This window comes from Balaenoptera borealis (assembly GCF_965194805.1).
Source record: "Balaenoptera borealis genome assembly, chromosome: 8".
Lineage (NCBI taxonomy): Eukaryota > Metazoa > Chordata > Mammalia > Artiodactyla > Balaenopteridae > Balaenoptera > Balaenoptera borealis.
The window spans coordinates 114103628-114128145 of NC_138865.1; the positions used below are offsets into that span (position 1 = coordinate 114103628).

The window sequence follows — 24518 nt, forward strand, 5'->3', positions numbered from 1 at the left end:
GTGTGAGATCTTCCGGGGCCTTCAGCAATGGCAGAGATGTTGAGCAGAGAGCAAGAAGCTCTCTGTGGACACAGGGAGAGAGACCTAATGTGACTGAAATAGCTCTGGGTGACCTTGAGCAATTTGCTCTACTCTCTGAGCTCCTTGCTGTTGTAGGGTCTATGCACCATGAAGGTGGGTGCTATATGCAGGGGATTCTGGCATCATCTAGAACAAGGGACTAGGTAGCTTTGGAGGGTATCTTCCAAGTGTGAGACTCTATGAAAAACGACAAAGTCGGGGCTTTGGAAACACTCCATCTCTACATGAAACAGCCTCTTAAAATCCTTAGTTGTGCCCAGGATTCTGCACATCATAGACGTGCCATTTAGGACGTTTCCTTTTAGTTTTCATCTGCAGTTATCCTTTATCTTTTGCTTCTTCTGGTTTATTTCTCTTCTCTCTCATACTCTGTTTTTTTCTCACTCCAGCTGTTGAATCGAAAAGACAAGACCACCTTTGAGAAATTGGACTACCTGATGTCTAAAGAAGATAATTACAAGCGGACTCGGGAATATATCCGAAGCCTGAAGATGGTTCCCAGTATTCCCTATCTAGGTAGGAGTCTGAATTGGATTATAATTTTTTAAGAAATCTGCTCACTGCCAGATAAGATGTTTTTACAATTTCTAGTTGAGAAATTTCCATGAAGCAGCATGGGCCATGGATAAACAGGTGATTGGTTGGCTCCTTGGGTTAGAACAGGCTATTGATACTTCCTGAAGATGGGAATTTCCTGGTGAGGGTCTTGAAACAAGGGATATTCTGCTGCTAATACAAATGATCTGTGAATCCCAAGCCTCCCCAGCCTGCAGCTCAGAAGGGTCACAGGACTCTTACTGGTTTATCCACATCTTCTTGAACTGGGGGAACTCAGGCCCAAACCCCTCTCTTCTGGTTCTCTGGACATTATTAATATATTTTATAAGATTTGTTCCAACAGAATTATTATAATGATTATTGATTTTACTGATTCAAAAATAATACATGTTTATTGCAAGGAACTCGGAAGAGAAGAAAATTAGTATCATTTGCCGTCCCACCTAGAGATAATCACTATTTTGCTTCATATCTTTTCATTCATTTGGATGCATATAAAATCTGTATGTTTACTCTGTCGTGAACATTTAATGTTATTACCTGCATTTCTATACTATGACTCAGTCCCATCACATGGATTTGTCCAACTGGAATCTGCTCTCTAATATTGACATTTGTCTATACATTTTTGCTATTAAAATTTTGCAGTGGACATCCCTGTTGCAAAAATCACCTATATAGTTATGATTATTGCCTTGTAATAAATTCCTGGAAGTGTGATTACTGGGTCAAAACTTTTGCAAAATTGTGTGCCTTTTCGTGTATACTTCAAAACATTCTCCGTAGAGGTTGTAACAACTTAAATTTTCATTAGAAGGGGGAGAAATTGCCTATTTTCCCCATGTGCACAAATGCTGTGTATTTTCATGTGCTTTTTTTTCTTTTCCTTTCTTTTTTTTTTCCTTTGCCAGTTTGACGGGTGAAAAATATTTCTTGTGGTTAGGTTTTTCACAGTTATGGTAATTTTATGAAAATTTTCTGTCTCTTTATGATATAAAATAGTATTAAGAACAAGGGAAACTAAGGTTTTATGGAAGTGACTCCTAGTATTTTCAGATATCTAGTGTAAGTTTTTTGAGATACATTTTTGACAACTTTTAACTGTCCTCTATGAGCATTGTGTATTTAATTTTCTAATTCTTTTAAAGCTAATTTGGAAAACTTAATGTTAGTAGAAAATTGTTCATTTGACCCAAGTTTTTGAAATTATTAGCATGAAGTTTTTCTTCACTTAATTTTTTTGAACATAGGGTTTTATATAATCACTTATAAATTTTAACCTCCTGTGTATGTATGGTTATATTTGCTTTGCATTCCTAACAGTTTGCATTTTTGTTTTCTCTTTCTTTTTTAAATTTGCTTTGCCAGAGGTATGTCTGTTGGTCTTTCCAAAGAATTAGACTTCGTATTTGTTTATCAGTCACATTGTCTTCCTGCTTTCTAATTTACTATATTCCATTAGTCTAGGATGTGCTTTTTTTCTCCACATTTTTAAATCTCTCAAATTGGGATGCATCTTTCAATTGATGCTAACAAAGTATTGTGACATTGTTTAATTGGCAGCAGTTTTTCTTAGTGATATATAAAATTATGGTGCATCCTAAATTTATAATAGATGACATCCTAAATTTGACGAAATATGGAATTTACGCTTTTGTCTTTTATAATTCATTTCTTCTGCTTTCCTTAAGTTGTTTTGTTATTGTAAACAAATTATTGGCTTATTTGTATATATATTATTCTTTCTACTTTAATTTGGAAAACAGTTAAGGGTATATATTTCCATCTAATTGTTGCTTTTGTTGTATCCTACATGTTTTAATGTATAGTGTACTCAGTGATATCTTTAAATGTTCTGTAATTATAGTTTCAATTTTTCTTTTATCTAAGTGTATTTAAGGTAGTGGTTTTTTTTAATTTTCAAGGGCTTGAGGTTTTTTTTTTTGGTTTTTTTCAAATGGCTTTATTGAGTTATAATTCATGTATCATCCATTTAAAGTGTACAGTCAGTGGTTTTTAGTATATTCACAAAGTTGTACGACCATAAGTGCATCAATTTTAGAACTTTTTAATCACCCCAACGAGAAACCCCATACCCATTCATAGTCACTCCTTTTCCTTCTAGCCACCTGCCTTCCACCCCCTCACCCTCAGCCCTAGATGAACTGCTAACCTACTTTCTTTTTTTTTTTTTTAAACACTTTTATTATTTATTTATTTATTTATTTATTGGCTGTGTTGGGTCTTCGTTTCTGTGCGAGGGCTTTCTCTAGTTGTGGCAAGCGGGGGCCACTCTCTTCATCGCGGTGCGCGGGTCTCTCACTATCGCGGCCTCTCTTGTTGCGGAGCACAGGCTCCAGTCGCGCAGGCTCAGTAGTTGTGGCTCACGGGCCTAGTTGCTCCGCGGCATGTGGGATCTTCCCAGACCAGGGCTCGAACTCGTGTGCCCTGCATTGGCAGGCAGATTCTCAACCACTGTGCCACCAGGGAAGCCCTAACCTACTTTCTGTCTTCATAGATTTGCTTATTTGCGACATTTCATATGAATTGAATTGTACAATGTGGTCTTTTATGACTGGCTTCTTTCCCTGAGCATCATGTTTTCAAGGTTCATTCCTGTTAGAGCATGATCAGTATTTCATTCCTCCTTATTGCCAAATAATATTCCATTGAATGGATGTACCACATTTTATTTATCTATCATCATTTGATGGATATGTGAATTGTTTCACTTTTTGGATAACACTATTTTAGCTCACTATTTCACTATTATGCATGACAGCTATGAAGGGCTTTGGTTTTTAAAAATGGTCTTCTCTCTAATTTTTTTTTAACATTGTTTTAGAATATATGACACATATGCTTTCTAGGTTTTTAAAAATGTTTGATATTTATCTTGTGGTTTAATATAACATCAGTTGGTGTAAATATTTCATGGGTGCTGGAAAAGATATAATCTCTCAAGTTACTCTTAAAATTACAACATTCAAATTTTTCATTTTTGACAACCTGGTCTATCAAGGACAGATATATGTCTTAGAGTCCCCTTGCATTTCTAACAGTTTCTGCCTTACATTATTTAGTATACAGTTGGCCCTCCATATCCCTAGGTTCTGCATTCATGGATTCAGCCAACTCTCGACTGAAAATATTCGGGAAAAAAAATCCACAAAGTTCCAAAAAGCAAAGCTTGAACTTGCCAGGTGCTGACAACTATTTATATAGCATTTAATCGTATTAGGTATTATAAGTAACCCAGAGATGATTTAAAGTGTAGGGGAGGGTGTGTGTAGGTTATATGCAAATACTATGCCATTTTACATAAGGGACTTGAGCATCCCTGGATTTTGGTATCTGCAGGGGTACTGGGGCCAGTCCCACATGGATACCAATGAATGACTATATAGAAGTTTATAACAGTTGCAGATTCGTTATGAAGTGTGTCCCATACAGAACGATCTTGATTCCATTTATTATTTGCTTTTATTTCATTAGTGTTAATTCTTTGAAATCTGATTTATTTTTCCTTTGCATCCATTTTATAAATTTTTGACTATATTTTTTTTTTTTTTAATTTTTGACTATATTTTGCATTTTAATATTTTAAGTTGTTTTGTCTTAAGTGTGATCCTTAAAACCTGTATTTAGTTGGGCCCAATATGAGAGATCTTGCCTTTTAGTAGGAGAGTAAAAGTCTTTCCCATTTGTTTAGACTGAAGCCATGTTATTGAATTATCATTCTTTTTTCATGCTTCCTTATCCTTTCCTTGTTCTCGTCTTACCGCTTGCTGTAAACTACAGTGCCTTTCCACTCAGGTCTGCAGATGGAGGGCATGTTGGTGTGCGCAGCTCCCAAGCCCATTCCCACCTTGCCTGAGGCTAATCAATCGGAGGATGGGTCGATGGCATTAGGGTGCAGCCCACTGGTTCAACTAGCAGAGGTGCTCCAGGATCATTAAGGATGGCCTCTTCTCTCTCATAAAATGATCACAAGAGCTGCTGTTGATTGTCTCCTTTCTCTGTGCCCAGCACCTTGCTAGGTATTTTAATGCACCATCTCAATGAACGCTCACAAAATGGCCCGGTGAATAAGCAGGTGCTGAGAGGTTGCCCCGGGTCACATAACTGGAGAGTGGCAGAGCCAGGCCTTGGCCCAGTGGTGTGGCTATAAGCCCTAAGCTCTTAACACTGCCCTCTCCTGACACCCTACCTCCACTGTTCAGGTCATTATTTTCCTACTCCTCCCTTTCAGTTGCCACCTGTATGTCCTCTGCCATTTATGACTTGTGGGTGGCCTCCATCGGGCGCTATGTGAAGTGGGATGAATTGTCTTGGCTCTTTCTTGTGACACTCTGTTCTTGGACCACAAACCAGTGCTGTCTTGGGTTTCTGAGAGATTGGTCAGTGGGCCTCAGCCAAGGGCTGACTCAACGAATACCATCTCCCCTTGCTGACCTGTGTCCCTTCTCATCAGACCAAGCGTATGCTCCCAGACCCCTCCCCTTAGGATGAGTCCCCTGTTCAGGCCTCTGGCCAGATGCCCCTCGTGCATGACCATGATGGCTCTCATCAGGCCGCAGGATAGGTCCACACTTGCAGCGGACATGTAGTCCATGCCAGGGCCCCTTGCCGCTGAGTTTCTGGACAGATGCCCCCTCCTTGTCCTTGATCACCTCATCTCAGCTGCCTCTTCCTGGCAGGTACTTCCCAGGAGATTCCGTGCGGGCCTCTGTTCTCCTGTAAGACCCTCCTTGTCCCTGAGTGAGCCCAGCTCCACTGCCTGCTCCTATCCCTTCCCCGCTACGAGGATTTCCCTCCCGCCTTGAGCCAATCGGACTGCATTTCTCATCCTTGCATCAGAATGACTCCTGCAATGTACAAGTCAGACTAAAAGAACAGGAGGCGACTCCAATGTGCTCTCTGTCCTCAGGACGGTGTGTGAGGGTTTACCATGGCGGGGGTGGGGGGGCACGGTTTCATGAAAAAGAATGAAGAAAGATCCCATTCTGAGGCTCAGCGGGGCCATCCGTCCTGAGGGCAGCTGAGGCCTCCCTGCACCTCTGATTGCCATGGACAGACCCTGCCCAAATCCAGGTTGTGGTTTTGGTACTGGATTCCTCTTGAAAACCCAACTTGTCCTGGGGATGGATTTGTTTATCAAAAGAGGAAGAGTTACATAATTCCTGGAAAGTACAATATAGGAAAAAATGTCTGAAACCATTTCTTTTTCCCCTGGCAACGTCCTCACTGTAGGTGTTTCCTTGGGGGAGAGGGAGTTATTCTCTGGGAGGGACTTGAGGTCAGTCCTTGATATTTCCAGCTGCTTCGTTCGTTTAGTTCCTGCTTGAGACTTTGAACGCTGCTTCAGTGGTTATTTGCCTCTAATAGCAAGTATAGGTTTTACTTTTGTAACGATTCTTTTAAACCTCTGTGGAAGGTTCTACACTAACTAGTTTCCTGGGACTATTCACACATGTGTCTCTTGCTCCATGTAAAGATACCCTCATGTAGTACTGGCACGTTATTAACCATGTGGGTGTGTATTCCAACTCCTTCCAATGCAAATTTTAGAGCCAGTTGGCTGCACTTTGGTGCACTGTTTCTCGTGAAGCATAATTTAAAAAACACTGAGGGAAAAACTTACTACAGTTCAAAAATAAGACTCTCTTTGTCTCAAAAAGTTTATTCCCATTTACTTCAAAGTGCAAAAATAGTGGTGGGAAATAGTCAGGTCAGTTATTTGCAGCTTAATTTTATCTGATAGCTACTCCTTGTAAATACCCAGTTCAGGTCAAAGTGATAACAAAAGCAAGCAATGAGCTGTGAAGCGTGGCTACAGCATTTATTTCGAAGTAGCTTTATTGATTTAGAGGGTGTTTGGTTTTCAGAACCTATAGTTCCCTCCAGGAAATAGCTAAATAAAATTACGAATGTAATAGATTTTAAAAGGTTTAGAGCCTGATTCTAAAAGTAACTATAGGCAGTGTGGAAAACTGTGATCTCTCAAGGAACAAAAACTAGGCATTCTGACAGTTCTGAATAGTTAGAGAACATTTAGATTCCTGGTAAATTTACCCAGACTTCTAATATGTGAAGTAAATTTCTAGAAGCTAAGCTATTCCTTCAAACAGACAAACCCTTCCATTTTTAAAAAGCAAGGCTTTATTTTCAAATATGGACTCTGAAGTTTAAAATAAAGGCAAGTTGTTTCCAAATTCTGAGTATAAAATTAACAGACTTAAACCGGGGGATATCTAAAAGGACTTTCAAAAAGAAGTGGTCATTGGTCAAAAAGCGTTTTTGCTGATGCCACAAAGCCCCCAGAACAGCTGGGAGTGAGGGGCTCACACTCTGAGCCTGAGGGTCTCACACGCCAGGCCCTCTGCAAGGTGGGTGTGTTCTCACCCGGGCATCAGACTTCAGTTCTGCTCCGGTGGCGCTCACAGCCCAGATCTGATCACTGGCAGTGAACTAGAAACCAAAGTGAGCCGAGCACTGTGGAGGGAAAGGCAAAGGAGTGAATAAAGGGGGAACCATACCAGGCTGGGGGACCAGCAAGAGTTTTCTGGAGGGAAGCCCTAAAAGATGAATAAGCTGGATGAAGAGGTGGCATGTGAGCATCCCAGACAAAGACAGCGGCTTGTGCAAGAGCCCTGAAGTGGAGAAAAACATGTTTGCTGGGAAAACTGCCTGGAGAGTAGAGAATGAGGGCGAGGGTGTCGTGAGAAGCAGCTGGAGTGGGAGGGAGGGGTGAGGTTGCTTAGGGCCTGGACACTGGGAGTGGGGGGCTCAGGCTCCGGCCTCCACGAGCAGTAGGGGACCAGGAGGGTTTTGAACAAGGGCATGGTTGGCTTGGGTTTGCCTTGAACACGGGTCTCCTGGACAACAGCAGGTGCCCGGCTTGGGGGAGGTCAGGCTGGAGGAGGGAAAACCAGGCAGGGGACCACGCAGAAGCCTGTGGTGCATCACCGTATTTCAGAAACTGCTGAGGGGGTGGGGGAGGGGAAGGGGAAGCCCTTTTGAAAACAGTTCATTTTAGAGCAAAGCCTTGGAAAGACCTAAAACAGTTATCAGTGAGCATGCCCCTCATACCGGATTGGAGACACATGCATCTCCCCGTGCCTGGGCTTTGAGAATGAAGGATGTGCGTATTTGAGCAGAGATGAAAGGGCACGGACACGTGCTCTCTTGATCTCCCTCCAGAAGGCAGGAGGGCTTGAACTGATGGATGCCGGCAGATCTTCTGCTTCCCAGAACTGAATCAGAGTGGCTGTTGCCCCTTTGGTGGGGGCCTGTACCACCCCAGGACCAAAGTCCGATGGCTCCCAAGTTAGGGTTACCACAGTGTTATCCACCTGTCCCCAAGTTTGCCAGCATTAAGGCTAATCCTTTCCTTTAACTCCCAACTGAAAAAATTCCATTCCACATGCAGGAAATCCAGCCTTTTTTCCCTTCAGTTCCCCATCCCACGTGTTCCCAAGAATCCCCAAGGAATACTCATTTGTTCCACAGATCCATCTTGGTCGTTCCTGGTGCCTCAGCCAGCTGCCTGGCCACAAACCCTGATCCCTCCCTCCAGTCATCTCCTGCTTTCCTACCCAGTCTCTCCAGCTGGACCTGTGTGGAGCCAGCCTCCTCCTTCCTCTTTTTTTAAAATAAATTTATTTATTTATTTATTTATGGCTGCGTTGGGTCTTCGTTGCTGCACACGGGCTTTCTCTAGATGCAGTGAGCAGGGGCTACTCTTCGTTGCAGTGTGCAGGCTTCTCATTGCGGTGGCTTCTCTTGTTGCGGAGCATGGGCTCTAGGCGTGTGGGCTTCAGTAGTCATGGCACGTGGGCTCAGTAGTCATGGCATATGGGCTCAGTAGTTGTGGCTTGTGGGCTCTAGAGCACAGGCTCAGTAGTTGTGGTGCACGGGCTTAGTTGCTCCGCGGCATGTGGGATCTTCCCGGACCAGGGCTCGAACCCGCGTCCCCTGCATTAGCAGGCAGACTCTCAACCACTGCGCCACCAGGGAAGCCCCAGCAGGCGGATTCTTAACCACTGTGCCACCTGGGAAGCCCCAGGCTCCTCCTTCCTTAGCCAGGGAAGCACAGCTCGGGGATGGCTAAGGGGATGTCAGTGCCACAAAGAAAAGCTTAAGCCTGCGTTCTGGAATGCCTACTTCTGGAGCCCAGAGCCGTGCCTTTCTCCTCCTTGCCCGATGGCCACGTGCTACAGGGCGCAACCAGCCCAGGAGAGCCTTTGATCAAGTTTCTCCTTCTCCAGATAGAGGCAGGACCTGCAGTCGGCCTTTCTCTGGGTCGAGCAGTTTTGTCTGAACCCCGGAAAGGAGGTGAGAGCACAAGCCCATTTTGTGCAAGTGAAGGTGTGTTTCCATAGCAGGAATCTGTGGAGTCATCAGACGACTGCTCCTCTTTGACCTTTAGTCTTTGGACTTCTAATTAGAAGCTGACGATGATAAAAACGACCAGCGCTCACATTTACTTCTTCCACCACACGACAGGCCCCGCACCGAGCGCTTTACACTCATGATCTCATTTAATCCTCCCAACGCTCCTTCCTCTGAGGAAGGCACTATTTTTAACTTACGTCACAGTTGCAGAAGCTAAATAAGAGTTGTTAAAAGTTTCACCACTTACTACTGCCACATTCTAGTGCTGAGACCCCAGACCCCCACCACTAACCTCAGAATATGCCATATGTTCCTGCTAACAGGCCTTTACCCTCTGGGGAAACCAGACAGTGGGCTGAAGAGAGGAATGTCTCCAGGGCCCTCCTTTGTGGTACAGGGGCTCAAGGTGGGAGAAGGAGGGCCTTCCCAGGGTCAGCCAGCCCTAAAGAAGAGAAGGGTTAGGGATGGAGGAAAGGCTAGAGTTTCTCCAGCCTCAGGAATAAGGCGGGGCCATTGGGACGTCTCTTTTGGAAAGAGTTAGGACGATGGCCCTGAGAATCTGAAAGATTTCACGTGGTAGATAGCTTCTAAGACGGCCCCCGATGACCCCTTGTATAGTCCCTTCCCCTGGAGCACGGGCAGAACATACTGACTTGCTTCTAACAAATCCTATATGACAGAAATAATGGGATGTCACTCCGGGATTCGATTGTAAAAAGACTGCTTCTCTGTTGGGTGTTGCTGTCGTCTTACTCTTTCTTGGCTCACGCGTCCTGGGGGAATCCAGCAGCCGTGTGTTTGGCTGTGCTCTGGCGAGGCCTGTGTGGTGAGGGTGTGAGGCCTGCCGATAGCCACGTGAGTGAGCTTGGAAGCAGATTCTGCCTGAGTGGAGCCTTCAGAGGAGGCCGCAGCCCTTCCATGACTGTCGTCCCATGGGACACCTTAAGCCAGGGATGCCCAGCTAAAACACACCCAAACTTCTGACCCACGGAACTGCAAGATGGCAAATGTTTATTGTTGTGAGGTGCTAAATTTGGAGGTAAGTTCTCACACAGCAATGGATAACTAGTGCATTGCACCAACTTTATCACTACCCCACATTTGTTACTTTGTTGCCCCATCTGTATTGGAACAAAATCAGCTGTAAAACTCAACACACAAAAGACTGTCAGGTTCTGGATGTTAAAAATAGTATTGAAATACATTAAGTTTACTCATTCACTCATTCATCCATTGCACACATATTTTATATGAACCCACCATGGGAAAATAAAAGGTGCCAAAGAAGCAGAGGGTAAATCACTGTCCTCAAGGTGCCTACAGACTTGCTGCAGGAGACTACGGCAGGCACCAAGATGGAATCAGGAGCAGGTTACAGTTGGGGCTAGAGAGAGACAGACAGACAGACAGGCAGACAGAGGTGAGTTCTACCTAGACAAATCAGGAAATTCCCAACCACCCCACATAGCAACCTACGCAATGGTGGGACAAGTGTCCAATTCCTGTGTCTATTTGGGGTTCGCTTTATTGACGGAAATCCAGAGCTGTGACCTGCTCCCTTGTGGAGGTAGGGCCAACATAGAAAAAGGACATAAGTGCTGTTGACAATATCCAGACAGAGCAGATGCCTCAGGCTAAACTCCAGGCTCTAGAGAGCAGACTGTAGGGAGGAAAGGACTCCTTTTTCTCTCCCTCTCTGGTCTTCAGTCTCTAGGGCCTGGGCTTCTACTGGTAGAGATGGAGGTATGTACCCCTGGCAATGGGTGCTGAGCTGATGTCTAGAACGAGGGACTAATCTAGGGGCCAAAAGGGAGGAATTACTTCCTACCTGCCCTTGACTATTTACAGAGAGGACTCTATGAACCCATAAATCCAGGACAAGCCATTGATGACAAGAGTCCTCAGATGTGTGTTATTTTCTGTTTACTTCTCAGAGACAATATGTCAGAGTAGTTGAGAGCAAGAGCCCTGGAGGCGAACTGCGTTCTTTCAGATCCTGACTCTGCTGCTAATGAGCTGAGTCCTCTTGGAAATGTTACTTCATTATCTTTAAAATGGGAATAATGATAGGATCTACCTCATGGGGTTGCTGTGAAGAGCAAATAAATTATTCCATGTAATGAACTCCAGATAATACCCTGTATGGAGTAATTATTTGCTGTAAAATATTTATCATTATAAAACCTCCTTAATTAAAAAAAAAGACTGTCAGATTGATCTCTGGGGCAGCAGGAAGTGCTGGGTCCCAAAATTAGAAGCTAATTTTGAGGGAAGGAAATCCTCTAGGGCAGAGGGGGCGGTTGCCACGTGGAGAGGTGATGAATTCTGGCAGGTAGGTCTGTGAGGAAGGAAGGTGCCTGGGGACAAGCTGATTAGAGCCTGAAAGGTCCCAGGAAGTTACCCTCAGAAAGGCCTAGAGTGTAAGTCGTCCAGGGCTTTAGGGGCCCAGGAGTGCCTGTTCAAGGGGGGGAGGGGCGGGCAAGATCTCTGCTTCCTGTGGCCAGAAAGGCTGTGCCCAGCAGTGCCATTCAACTCCCATTCATCTTTTAAAAACTCTTAAAAATGACAAAAGTAACACATTGTTTGTTGTAAAACTCACACTAGAAAGTCTATAAAGTAGAAAGTGAAAATCCCCTTCCTCCCCTCCTACTTCGCAGAGGCAGCCAGTGTTGGCAGGTGGGGTGTGTCCTTCCAGGCACTTGAATCCACACGGAGAAGTATCTGTGCACCTGGGGGTGTGCGAAGAGTCTTGTGCTTTTTAACCAAAATGGGAACCTTTGGGTAGACAGTTTGTTTTGCACCTTACTTTTTGTTCCACTCGAAGTGTGGTGGGTACTGTTCAGTGGCAGCAGGAACAGAACTCCTTCATTCTTCCAAGTGGCTCCATGGCACCCGTGGCCACGTGGCGCTTTGTTGGACGGGGCCTGGACGTACGTTGATTTGTTTAGCCCCACTTGATAAATGCTTAGGTTGTTTCTACTTTTTCCCTTGGACGGGTGGTGCAGTGGAGAACACCTTTTTACTTGTATCTTTACTCACCTGCCAGAGTATTTCTGAAACACCAGGAGCTGGAAGTGGAATTGCTGGGCAGAGGTGACGTGCGACTTTCGTTTTGGTCACTGCTGCTGGGGGGCCCGCTTCCTGGGTTACAGTTCCACTCCCACTCACGCATGCCAGCCTGCCTGCCTTCTCTGCTCTCACCAGCGCTAGCCATTACCAACCAGTTTCTTATAATGAAAGGACAGGTGAAAGATGGCCTCTGGTTTTAATACACATTTCTCTACCCACTAGTTCTTTGTGCTCTTGGCAAAGAAGCTGCTTCCTACTTCAAGCCCGTGCTCCCTGGGCCTGGGCTAGTCAGCCAGGCCTTCAGGGCTCCCACCCAGCTGCTCAGCTGCCCCTGCTTCCTGTGTCTGCATCCTGAATGTCTGTCCTTAATTCCTCCTCCCCACGTCCCCAGCACAGCCCTGCACTGCCCTGGCTGTTGGGTTCCCGTGGAGAGGAGCCGATGCCCCGCACACTCGCCTCGGGCTAGGTCAGCTTTCTGCGCTCCAGGGAGGCTGTGTGCTTCCTCTAATGCTTTCCTGTCTTCGAGATGACTAGGGCATGGGCCTCTGTCATCACACTGCTCCAGAAGGCAATTCTAATCCCATTCCCTGTCTGTTAGCTACCCTTGTGGTTTCTGGGCCACTCCCATCTCTGCTAAGTAAGGGTCAGGGTGAATGTGGCCTGTCCACCCTTGCCCAGGGAGCTGTCCTCCTAATGTGAGATGTCCCTCAGCTTTAGGAGGGTACATGTACTGCAGCAGCGGGAAGGAAGCACCCCTGACCAGCCCATGGAGACGGATTTATCATGACCATCAGCGAGCAGAGGGGAGGTGCTGCGTGTGGAAGGGCTTTGGGAAGGCTGCACAGCTGGGAGGGATTATCTGTGTCTGCGTTCCCATGTTTGGGTGAGCTGACCCAGGATACCCCAGGTCGGGAGTGTCCCAGTGATTGTAGGTACCAAGGCATGTGTCCACAAGGTGTGGAATCCAGGCTAGGGCTGGTTCAGTTCTGACTGCGGGATCTGAGAGAGACTAGCCAAGCAAGCCCCTGTCCTGAAGACATGGAGATGGGAGATAAGCCAACACAACAGGGACCCAGTTACCAGATAGTGCAGACCAAGGCTTGGACGAGATAGAATTGGTACATGAGGTGACAGCCAGGCCAGCCACAAACAGGACACTCCTAGTGCCAAAGGGCGGCGCTTAGTCTGTAGATTGTCCTCCAAGAGGAAGGGAGAAAGGCAGGGCCCAGCCACTTTAGCCCTGCAAAGGATTGTGAGCCCCAAGAAGCTGAGAGATATTCTCCATCACTGCCCCCTATTATTCTGTGCCCTCAGCTCTGAGATAAATTGGGCAAACAGCCCTGGACTGACTTCCTGACACCTGGGGACCTACTGTCCATCCAGCTGCGTCTGCACAGGTAGGCTGGCTGGCCAGCTCACACGCCCACTTCTGTGGGCAGCAGGCTCCACGCTGCATGATTCTCAGACGTACTAGGAAGTGATGATGGGGTGAGAGAGGAGCTTAGTCATTTCATTTCCTCGTTGGGGACAGTGATCTAATCCTGCAGAGGCAGGAGCTCAGGAGTCAGACAGACTCGAGCTCAAATCCTGAGCATCTCAGGCTGCATGTTCTTGGGCAAGTCACGTACAACTCTGAGCCTCAATTTCTGTTACGTCGAAGGGAGGGTAATTGTAGAACCCACCTCACAGGGTGGTTGTGAGAGTTTAAAGAGACACACATGGTGCCTGGCACATGGACAGCGCCTATAGATTGTGGGTGGTATGAGTGTTACCCAGAGCAAATACTGCCTGGAAGAGCCCAGCAGTGGGGAACTTGTTGCCTCCTATATCTACAAAAACTATTGAGAAACTCGGCGTATCCAGGAAGGGCAGTAAGAGCCCCCTCTGAGCCTGGGAGGGCAGGAGTCAGCAGGGGAGGGGCTGGGGAATAGGACATGATCTAACGAGTAATGGGACAGAATCCATCTAGTTGGCAAAATACGGTCTCCAGAGAGGATGCGGACCAACAACAGCTGGAGTATAGTCCAGACACCTTTTTGGATATAGAGCCAGCCTTGACCCCTCCTCCACTGGGACCCTGGGAACTTCCGCCACGCCTTCCACAGCCTTGAGCTCCAGCAGCCGCGTTCCTTCCACCAGCTCTGCTCGGAGCCCCGTCGATAGCAGTGAAGTGGACACCCAACCCGAGCGGGCCAGTCAGGTCCTCTGGCTGGGAGTTGGCTGAGAGGAGAGGGGCTTCAGGTCTTTGCTGGCACTCAGACCAGGAGGACATGTGAGCTCAGAAATTCCATGCTGGGAAAAGCTGATCCATGCACGAGACACAGAGAGAGACCCTGCAGGCAAGGGAAGGGGAAGGGGAAAGGACAGAGAGACCCTGCAGGCAAGGGAAAGGGAAGGGGAAAGGACAGAGAGAGACCCTGCAGGCAAGGGAAGGGGAAGGGGAAAGGACAGAGAGAGACCCTGCAGGCAAGGGAAAGGGAAGGGGAAAGGACAGAGAGAGACCCTGCAGGCAAGGGAAGGGGAAGGGGAAAGGACAGAGAGAGACCCTGCAGGCAAGGGAAGGGGAAGGGGAAAGGACAGAGAGAGACCCTGCAGGCAAGGGAAAGGGAAAGGGAAAGGACAGAGAGAGAGACCCTGCAGGCAAGGGAAAGGGAAAGGACAGAGAGAGACCCTGCAGGCAAGGGAAAGGGAAAGGGAAAGGGAAGGGGAAAGGACAGAGAGAGAGACCCTGCAGGCAAGGGAAAGGGAAAGGACAGAGAGAGACCCTGCAGGCAAGGGAAGGGGAAAGGAAAGGACAGAGAGAGACCCTGCAGGCAAGGGAAGGGGAAAGGAAAGGACAGAGAGAGACCCTGCAGGCAAGGGAAAGGGAAAGGGAAAGGGAAGGGGAAAGGACAGAGAGAGAGACCCTGCAGGCAAGGGAAAGGGAAAGGACAGAGAGAGACCCTGCAGGCAAGGGAAGGGGAAAGGAAAGGACAGAGAGAGACCCGGCAGGCAAGGGAAGGGGAAGGGGAAAGGACAGAGAGAGACCCTGCAGGCAAGGGAAAGGGAAAGGGAAGGGGAAAGGACAGAGAGAGAGGCTGAGAGAGCGGATTCCTGGCCTCTTGAAGGCTTTCCAGGCAGTTTCTGGTTCCTGGTCCTTGTGAGGCCCAGCTGTGTCCCTGCTCATGGACTCCGGGAGACACCTCATGTCCTTATGTAACCAGCTTATTAAATGAGCTGGACCCAATCAGGTGTAAGAAGAAACCAACTTTATTTTTCCGCAGTGTCCTTTCCAGCCTACTCTGTGGATTAGTTCTTTTCCCAGTCGATGCTGAGAACTTAGCGGGGCCCGAAGTCTCTCTGCTGTTAACAGTCACGTCACTCCAGACCATCCAGTGTAGGGGGTCAGAAGTCTGGACTCCTACAGCCGGTCCTGCTGGAGGCCTGGGGTGGGGGAGGGCACACGCTCAAGTGTCTCCACCAGACCCCGCAGTCCTATTGCCTCCCTCCTGCTCCACTGAGCTTTGTGGCCCTTGGGGTTGGAACAGACGAGACAGACAAGGGAGAGGCAAGGGCCTCTCTGATGTGGCCTGTTCAGCCAGAACCCAGAGCTGGCACCCTTGGGTATGCCAGCTGCCCAAAGCACCCACGCTCTGTCTTTTCCCTTCTTCCTGTCTTTTCTCCCTCTTTGTTGCTGCTGCTTCAGAATTTCCCTTCGGGGCACCTCTGACTCAGCTCCCTTCATGGGGCAGTGCTTCTCCTCTCGCTGACCACTTATGGCCCTTCCTTGGCTCCTGGGCCTCCTGCACCAGCCCCTCCTCACCATCCAGGCTGCCCTCTGGTTCCTGGGAACTGTGTCCTTGCCTCCCCGCCCGCATCGGTGGGCTCGCCCTTTGCTCCCAGCGCAGTACCAGCTGCCTACTGCTCTCCACCTCCGGCCTGCAGACGTGAGGTGTGAGTCAGATGGCAGTGCTTATACTCACCCAGGCCACGCTCTTGGAATGGTCCCTGGAAGCGCCTCTCACTGATTGAAGGAGGGGGGAGCATATCATGGGGACGACTCATCCCCCCACCCCGGGATACTTTTTCTGCGCCTCTTACACAGGCCACAGGTGGGCAGTCAGCTAATGCTGCAGAGCCAGTTTGGGGCCACCCCCTTGCAAGGAGGGTCTTGCACCTTTTGCTCCAGAATGTGGGAGCTCTTGGCAGCTGTGATTTTGTCCTTAGCCTTTTGAGACGCGGAAAAAACCGAGGCTGAAAAAGTGCCTGTTTTATATTTTGTTACGTTTAAAATGTTCCTTTTTTGTTTAATCCAGTTCTCTAGCTTTCCCTTACTATAACTGAGAGTTTTTACCAGACTGTACGAAGCAGATGAGGTGCTCTTGGGAGATCGGGGGAACCCCTTGAGCTCCCAAAGAGCACCTGCGGAGTATGAGCATCATGGATTCCCGTCCCCAGTGTTTGCAGTAGTTCAAGGGTTTCTCTTTCAATCTGGATCGAATTGGCAAGGTTCGGGGGAGGGGGCCCTGTTCAGTGTCACTTGCTTGGGGAACATCTCTGTCTTCCTGCCGTGTTCTGCACACGAGCCCAGCAGGTGGGTGCCCTCTGCTGATCAAGGTGTCACTGACTTCCTTCTGGGTCTGCAGAGGCACTCACCATGGAGACCTTAGTAACAGTAGGACCCCTATGACTGTAGGCCTTAAAAGTCCCCGGGTGGGATGGGCGAGGAGGAGGCGTGTTGATGTTTGCTGGTTGTGCCGAGTGCTGTTTGCCGGCAGGGGAGCGACTCCCTGGGCACCAGGCGTGGTGCCTGAGCACAGCCCTCTCGTCTCCCTGTTCTCTTCTTTGATGCTGTTGGTTTGGTAAACTTGCTCCCCTTCCTCCATTTTACTTCAGAGAGAGTGGGTTCCACATCTCTGATGGGCTTATGCCTCCCTCTCCTTCCACATAGCCGGGGTATGATTTGACCAAGACCTAGGTTTGGGTATCGGGGTGTGTGGGGTTGGGGAACCAGTGGCGTCAGGCCCTGCTTTTGTTTGGTTCCCAACTAGTTTAGTAAAGGGTTGCTCCCCCTTGTCCAGTGTGGCTTTCCAGAGCTCTCTGCTTTGGGGTTTGGACATAAGACCAGTGACTGGTAAGGTTGGGCCTGTTTTCCTTTGCTGTCAATCCTTGCGTCCCACACACCCGACTGCAGGTATGGGAGTGGGTGGGTGTGGTCTGGGCCAAGGTTGAGGACACCTAGTAGTGTCCAGATTCCACTGTGACCCCCAACACTGACTAGGCATTTGGGAGAAGGGAGCTGAGAACTCTTAGTGCCTGACACCCAGAACCTTCTGGACTAACTCCTGCAGGGGCATTTTACCAGCAGTCTGTCTGTGAGCCTCACTTTCTCCCCTTCTGTGAAGTGAGGGGAACAGTCCCTCCTACACAGGCTGCCGTGAGGTCACGTAAGAAGACACAAGTCCAATTCCAAGCACGTAGTAGGCTTCAGTAAACATCAGTCTCTCCACAGTACGACTTTGCTAGAAAAGGCTCTCATATGGCAGCATTACTTTGTCATTAAGAAGAGAGATTGGTGAGTCCAAAGGTTTAAGTACATTTTAAATTTTGATATATACATTGCCAAACTGCTCTTCAAAAATATTGAATGTTTTTACTTCCATCCAGAGTACATATTTCTCCATTCCCTTGTCAATGTGGAGATTGACATTTTTTCGTCTTTCCCAGTCTGCTAGGCACCATGTGATGGTTTATGCTTGATTTAATGTACAACTCTGGTGATTACTGAGGTTGGCCTCTTTTCTTGTTTACTGGCCGTTTGTGAGTCTTCTAACGTGTTTGTGTGCTTTACCAAGTTTTCTATAACAGTGTTTGTATCTTTCTTCTTAATTTGAAAGAGTTCTTGGTGTAGCATGAATATTAATCGTATACTTTTCTCATGTTTAATATTTGCCTTTCAATCTCAGTCATGTTTTATTTTGTTTTGTTTTTCAGAGGGCAAAAAATTCGGGACTTTCTTTAGTCCTATCCCTTCGTCTTTTCCTTTATGGTTTTGGGGTTTCTCATCAGGCCCAGAGACGCCTTCTCTACCGACAGATTTGTTTTACAGGAAGGTGGTTCTGGCAGCTAGTGTGGAAGTCGGACTGGGACGAGGGAGGTGGAGGCACAGGGTTCCTTGGTCTGGTGGGAAGCCTGTTGCTGTGGTCGAGGGGAGAGGGGAGGAGGGCCTACACCAAGGCAGAGAAGAGGCCTTGCATGGAGGGGTGGGTCGACCTTGGCCAGGGGGAGGGAGGAGTCCTTGCTTCTCACCCGAGCAATTGAGTAGATGGTACCATTTGGTGAAATGAGACCAGACCTGGGGAAAGGTGCTTCAGGTGTTGACTGCACTGCTTGTGTCTGGCAGAGACATCCAGGACGCAGCTAGACGTAAAGAGGTGGGGCTCCAGGAAGCCATCTTGGCCTGAGGTACTGTCGTGGGACTCCTCAGGGCAGAGCTGGAAACCAGGGATAGGGAAAGTGTGATTTAATTGATTTCCATGGATGAATCTCTTCCTGGTTTTACTCAGAGGCTCTGGTATCGGAGGTCCCAGGAAGGCATTCTAAAACAATAACGCACAGTGTAGATACATCCAAATAGCACTGATGGCTTTTATTGCAGATGTGTCATTACAAGGATAATCTGAGAATATATTAAAAAAAAAAAAGTCCCTTTTATATACACAAAACATGCTACATGGAACACTTTGTGAGACTGCTGAGGTAATAGGCACACAGCCAGATGCGGACAGTACCGAACGTTCCAACATCTCGCCCACCCCGACCCACGTGCCCTCTAGGAGGGTCTCATCTTCTTGTTCGTCCCTTGCTCCCTGCTTGGCAGGAGTCCCGGTAGTACCGAGCCTGATGCTCCGTGGCTAACAGGACTAAGAAAGCTGCTGCACTCTGATGCGCTGACCCAGGGCTCCGTGGCCCCTGGTTATTCAGTAACTCACGAAGAGTGGCTAGTTCTCATTTTCGTGGCGCTTGATCTCCGGGGAAGTGTAGTTTGGAGACGAGATGTGGACACTAGTCAGCCTGAGAGCATGGGACCTTTGGTATGTAGCCATTTGGGGTCCCCAACGATTGGATGATGACTTCTCTTCAATCGAATATCTGCTGGCAAGGTAGGTTATTATTTCTGTGAAGGTTAAAATGACAGGTAGGCTAAACTGTGACTGGAAAATACGAGACTGCAAATACCATTATCCTTGTGGCCAAGAGTTAGCTTTTGGGCCTGACTTTCCCTTTCCTGACCACGTGGAGTCCATGCTTTCCTACTCAGAGGCTAAGGAATCTTGCCTGGAAAGAAAGCACAGGGGGACAGAAAAGGTGAGGAGTAAGTAGGCAAGGAATAGAGAAGAGCAGAAAAGGTGTCTGGAACACAAGTGGCCGGGGACTGGAGCACGGAAGGCACTTAATTGAATGGCATTGAATGCATGGATAGGTGGGTGGATGGGTGGGTGGTGAAAAGTCCTGAGAATGAGGAGAAGTATAGAAATAAAGAGGGACGGGGATTTTGAAATTGGGTTAGGTGCCAAGGGGGATCTTAAGCAAGGAAGTTGAGAAACCCTATGTGAGAGAATAGTACTGTAGACAGTCCTGGAAGAATCCAGGCCTGTGGACACCAAGGATTGTTCTTTGAATGAGAGCTACACAGTCTGTGATCTGCCCTTAGACTCAAGTAATACAACATGAATGAAATGCTCTTCTCCTAAGAGCAGAGCTGTTGGTAACAGCCTCAGCATCTGAGAATTGAATATACTTGTATTTAGGTATATAAGGCAAACCTATATATGTATCTAGATATACGCCACGTGTATATATCTAAATGCATATATACATGGTATACACATAAGTGCACAAGGTCGGCTCACACACGTGTATATTATGAAGGTGTTTTGCAGTTGTGTTTTTATTGCTGGGGCTTAAGTTATTTAAGGAAAGACTTGTCTGCTGTCCTGTCCTGTCTGGAAACACGAGGGGCTGTCCGATGTGGAGAAGAGTAGTAGCAACAGAGAATACCGCTTCGATTCAGTTGTATCATCTGCCGCAGTGACTTGGGAAATCAGAGTCCAGCGTCGCAGTCCTCCCAGTCCCGAGGTGAGCTGGAAGGCGGCGCTCTCTGTGCTGGGCCAGCACAGCCGGGCAGGCTCCCGGCGGCCACGAGGGCTCAGGAGGGGGGCCAGCCTAGTGGAAGGTGTTGGGGTTCGGCCGGATCATCATCACCACCTTCTTCAGCGAGTAGGAGCCTCCTCGGAACTCAGCCCAGTAGACTCCGTCCTGGTAGCGGCTCCGGTAGTGGCCCCCGCGGTACCAGACCCCGTTGAGGTTGGAGTGGGCACAGGCATTATACCACCAGCCGCCCTTCTGGTAGTGGGCACAGTTGCCTGCAGGAGAGAAAGAGTGAGAAGGTCTCAGGGAGGAGGTTCTACCCGTGTCCACCGTCTGCTCGGGGGGCTTCTGAGGGACCCCCTGTGGAGGCATTTGGACCAAGGGTGCCTGAGAGGGGACGGGGCCTCAGACCTGCCTGCTGACTAACGAGCTCTGTGATCTTGGGCAGGCAGCTTAGCCTCGTTGAGCCACTGAATTCTCATGGTAAAATAAGGATGAGCGCTCTGCCCCCGCACAGCACGGGACCCGTGTGGGAACCGAAGGAGGCCACAGATTAGCCCAGGGCTCACTGCAGAGCAAGCACCAGGGAGCAAAACAGAAATGACCTGAGGTGGGCGGGTAGAGGGCCAGTTTTTCTTAGGAATGTTTTTTAAGAGCTGAAACTATTAGATCAAGAGTCTTTATAGAATGACAAAGGAAGTGTTTAAGATGAAATGTTCCTCTATTCCTCCCAAGCCTGTATTCCAGCCAAAAACAATTTTTTTTTTTCACAAAAGCAAGATATTTTCATAAAGTTTCTGGCACTATCATATCATGCTGGATTTTGCTGCCAAGGACAAGCAGTTCGGAACAACAGTAAAAGTGTGGGCAAGGTACAAGCAGGCGTGCAGGGGCATCGCCCTTCCCAGGACGGGGGGGGGAAGACATTGTCAGACCCAGGGAGAGACCCCACTCAGGGGAAGGGCTGCCCAGTCAAGTTTGTGGGTTTGGGGGCCCGATGGGGCGGGCAGCTCTGCTCCAGGAGAGGCCTTGGGGCGAGGTGAGGAGGGAGCAGGCCGGCTGAGGCAGAAAGCCGAGAGGAGGCTCAGCCCCAGGCACCCCCCAGAACCCCAGCAGCCCAGGTTTTCCCAGAGTTTTTCTCTGGCTCCTCTGGGCCATGACCCGCGGCCACGAGGTCCAAGCGGCAGCATCGGATTTGGAGGGCAGAACCCTCGGCACGCCACAGCCAGCCTCCCGTCAGCCAGTGGACGGCCCTCCTGAGCTTGCCCCGCATGCCTCCAGGGACAGGGAGCTCACTGCCTCACATCCTCCGACCCTGCTGCTGGACAGGCCTGACAGTTGGGGTCGCAGAAGAGTCTGCTCCCTGCTCCCCATAATGGCCCTCAAGAAATGCTCTAACCAGCCTCTCTGTCCCCAGAGTCTGACAGTTCTGATGAGGGTCATCTTCCTGCCCTGCTCTTCCGGAAGCCTCGGCAGCCCCGGCCTCAGATGGCACGCTGCCTCCTCGGGGCCCTTGCGGCAGGGTCAGTTCTGTACCAGGGAGTAGGTAGAGGTGTTGGTGTTTCCCCCAGTGTGGTGAGAACAGTCTGCTGCTGTAGGGACCTGGAGTAGGGATCCCTCCTCAGGATGTAGGCAGCCGGGCTTGCCAATGAAGTGCAGGTGGTTCCTGGGACAGTCGTCAAAGGGGAGGCTGTGGCCTTTAGACTGGGACCTATAGGGGAGCTGGGGCAGGAGGGGGCTGGGTTTGCCCATGAGAACAGCCTTGGCCTGGAGGTGGGCTTGGCTCCTCAGGGACCAACCAGCGAGGGCCCAGGGGCCCTCATCTCAAGGAACTGAGGTGTGGAGCCTTGAGATGAATGTCGGGGGTTGATGTCTGGACTCAGGGTTGGACTGTGTGTGTTTCTTACAATTTTTTGCTTTTTCCCTTGTTTTTTTGTTTAATAAAGACCTGGACTTGAGGCATGTGATCTTGGACAGGTCGTTTCATCTCTCCTACCTGGTTTCCTCTCATAGCTTCCCATAGCACTGCCTTGACAGTACACACTAGAGACTGCACCCACTCAGAGCCTGACTCCGCCAAGTCCCAGACGAAGCACTTCAGGCACATTCTCCCTTCTCACCACCCCGCTACGTAGGTATGTTCTTATTTCCAGATGTGGAAACGGGCCCAGAGAGATTGAACAGCGTGCCCAAGGGCACAGGCATGTAGGAGGTGGGGCAGCGTTGTTAGCCAGGGTGTAACATGGGGACATGTCGCCGTGACACCCAGTGCCTCAGGCAGGGAGTGATGCAGTGCACAGCCCAGTACAATGTCCAGCTTGGCCCAGAGTGGCCCTCGGATATGTAATTTGTGTACCTCTTTACCTTCCCCTTTTTGTAAATGCCATGCTGGCCCAGCCTTGCGAAGGGGATCTGTGGGCAGAGGACAAAGGAGTGGGCCTTCAGGGGATGGGAACGGGGTTGGGCAGCTGGGCCCTGGGATCTTCCCGTTCTCGGGCCTGGGAGTCAGAGGCTCGGCTTTGACCTCTTTCCCCTGCCCTGCACCTGGGTGTGACGCCACTGGTCCTACCTGTGTAGACATCATGGTCTCTGTCCAGGGTGGTGAACTGCTTGCCATTGTGCCAGGTAAAGGAGTCACCAGCGTTGCCATGGTAGCGCCCCAGCCGCAGCTTATAATACTCGCTCTCAGGCTCCAGGCGGAAGCTGGCATATTCTGCAAAGACCTTGCGGCCAGACCAGTCTTCCATGGTCACCAGCAGTTTGTAGTTGCCTTGGTTCGTCAGCCAGTAAATGTTCTCCAGGCCCAGCCAGTACTCGCCGTCGATGTTCCCAAACCCTTGCTGGGGAAAACGTGGGCAAGCATTAGTGAGGAGTATGTAGTGCGCTCAGCCAGCAGGGCCCGGCTGTCAGCTGCTCAGCGCCAGACAGAGAGACCTGGAAACAGGCAGAGCAGAAGGCAGGCCTGCATTTAATTCCCCACTCCCCCACCTGGCTGTCACTTGATGAGTCACTTTGCCCGTCTGAGCCTCAGTCATGCAACACTCAAGACTATTTAGAGAGTGCCTGTTTCATGCTAGGCATCGTGTGAATGTGGGAGACGCTATGTTACCTTCCCTGCAGGGTTGCTATAAGGACACACGTAATATGGTAAATTAAGAGCCTAGCACACAGTAGGCATGCAACATGAGTTCCTGGGACAATTCCCTTACCTTCTCTGAGCTTCTGTTCCCTTCTCTGGGAAGGGGCTGTGTGTGAGGGTCCCATGTAAACTAATGCACATGTGTGAGCTGTGACAAAGGCATGCCACATCCACCTGGGCACCCTCCTAGGTCTAGAATCCAGTGGATTTGTTATAGTTTTTCCAAGTATTTTTGGGTGTCATCAGCCGAGTGGTGGCCACTTGAAGTCTTGAAAAATAGGTGGATTCATTAATGATAATAATAGCTAGTATTTAGTGAGTACTTACGGTATATTGGCACTGTTGGCAGAACTTTCCGTAGGTCATTTTATTCACCCTCATGCCAACTCTGTGAGCTAGGTACTATCATTATCCTCCCTAGAGTGGGTGGACTGAGGCCTGGGGAGGCCCAGGGTCCCAGAGTGCGTGAGGGTGAGCCAGGATTTGAACTAAGAACCCAGACTTAACCACTGCACCTACTGCTCTGAGGAAGAGAATGTGGAAAGGAGGCGGAAGGAGTTAGGGCGTCTTCAGGAACCTCTCAACTAGGAGGCAGAGGAGAAAGAGGAGAAAGCAAAGGCATAGGCTGGTCAGGAGGTGGGTTGGAGGGCAAGCAGGACAGGACCGGGGCATGGCAAAGCCACGTGTGGGTGTCGTGGTCCAGGGAGTTTGTCGGCTCTGCAGGTGTCAGAGGCCTAGGCTGTATTCACTGCTCTCCCCCTTCCTGTCTGTGCCACCTTTTCATCTGTAAACTGGGTCCAGACCAGTCTCTCCCTCCTGGGGTTGATGTGAGAGCAAAGGAGGTAAGGAACGGAAGCACCCAGCGCTGTGCCTGGCGTGTGGCAGGTGTCAGGGAACTCAGCTGCCCTCGCGTCCTCGGTACCACTTCTTTGTTCAGAGGAGCGAGACAGGTGTGGGGTGGAGCCCTTGCAGCCTTTCCTCCTACAAGGAAGAGCACTCAACTTCCCAGGAATTGGGAGCCCAGAGGATGAGCCCTGGAATTAGGACCCAAGTATTCCCACAGTTCCCCAAAATGGGCTGTGTGGGAGATTTTCCCGGGGCTTGGGAGCCTTGGGACTTGCCCCTTCTGGGCTGTGAGGACAGG

The 24518-nt window shown here is 49.1% G+C and overlaps 2 protein-coding genes across 32 annotated transcripts in view; one reads left to right on the forward strand and one right to left on the reverse strand.

Moving 5' to 3' along the window:
* RALGPS1 (Ral GEF with PH domain and SH3 binding motif 1) overlaps positions 1-24518 on the forward strand; it is a 285958-nt gene that overhangs the window by 133546 nt on the left and 127894 nt on the right. For all 31 annotated transcript variants that reach the window (XM_082402645.1, XM_082402646.1, XM_082402647.1 and 28 more), the window contains one exon: positions 471-597. In XM_082402645.1, coding sequence (XP_082258771.1) covers positions 471-597 — 127 coding nt within the window. The remainder of the gene's footprint in view (positions 1-470; positions 598-24518) is intronic.
* The window catches only part of ANGPTL2 (angiopoietin like 2), a 33992-nt gene continuing 28182 nt past the window's right edge, over positions 18709-24518 (reverse strand). Inside the window, exons 4-5 of the mRNA XM_082402371.1 lie at positions 22805-23075; positions 18709-20510 (exon numbers count right to left, since the gene is read on the reverse strand). Of these exons, the coding sequence (XP_082258497.1) occupies positions 20311-20510; positions 22805-23075 (471 nt within the window). The 3' untranslated portion in view covers positions 18709-20310. The remainder of the gene's footprint in view (positions 20511-22804; positions 23076-24518) is intronic.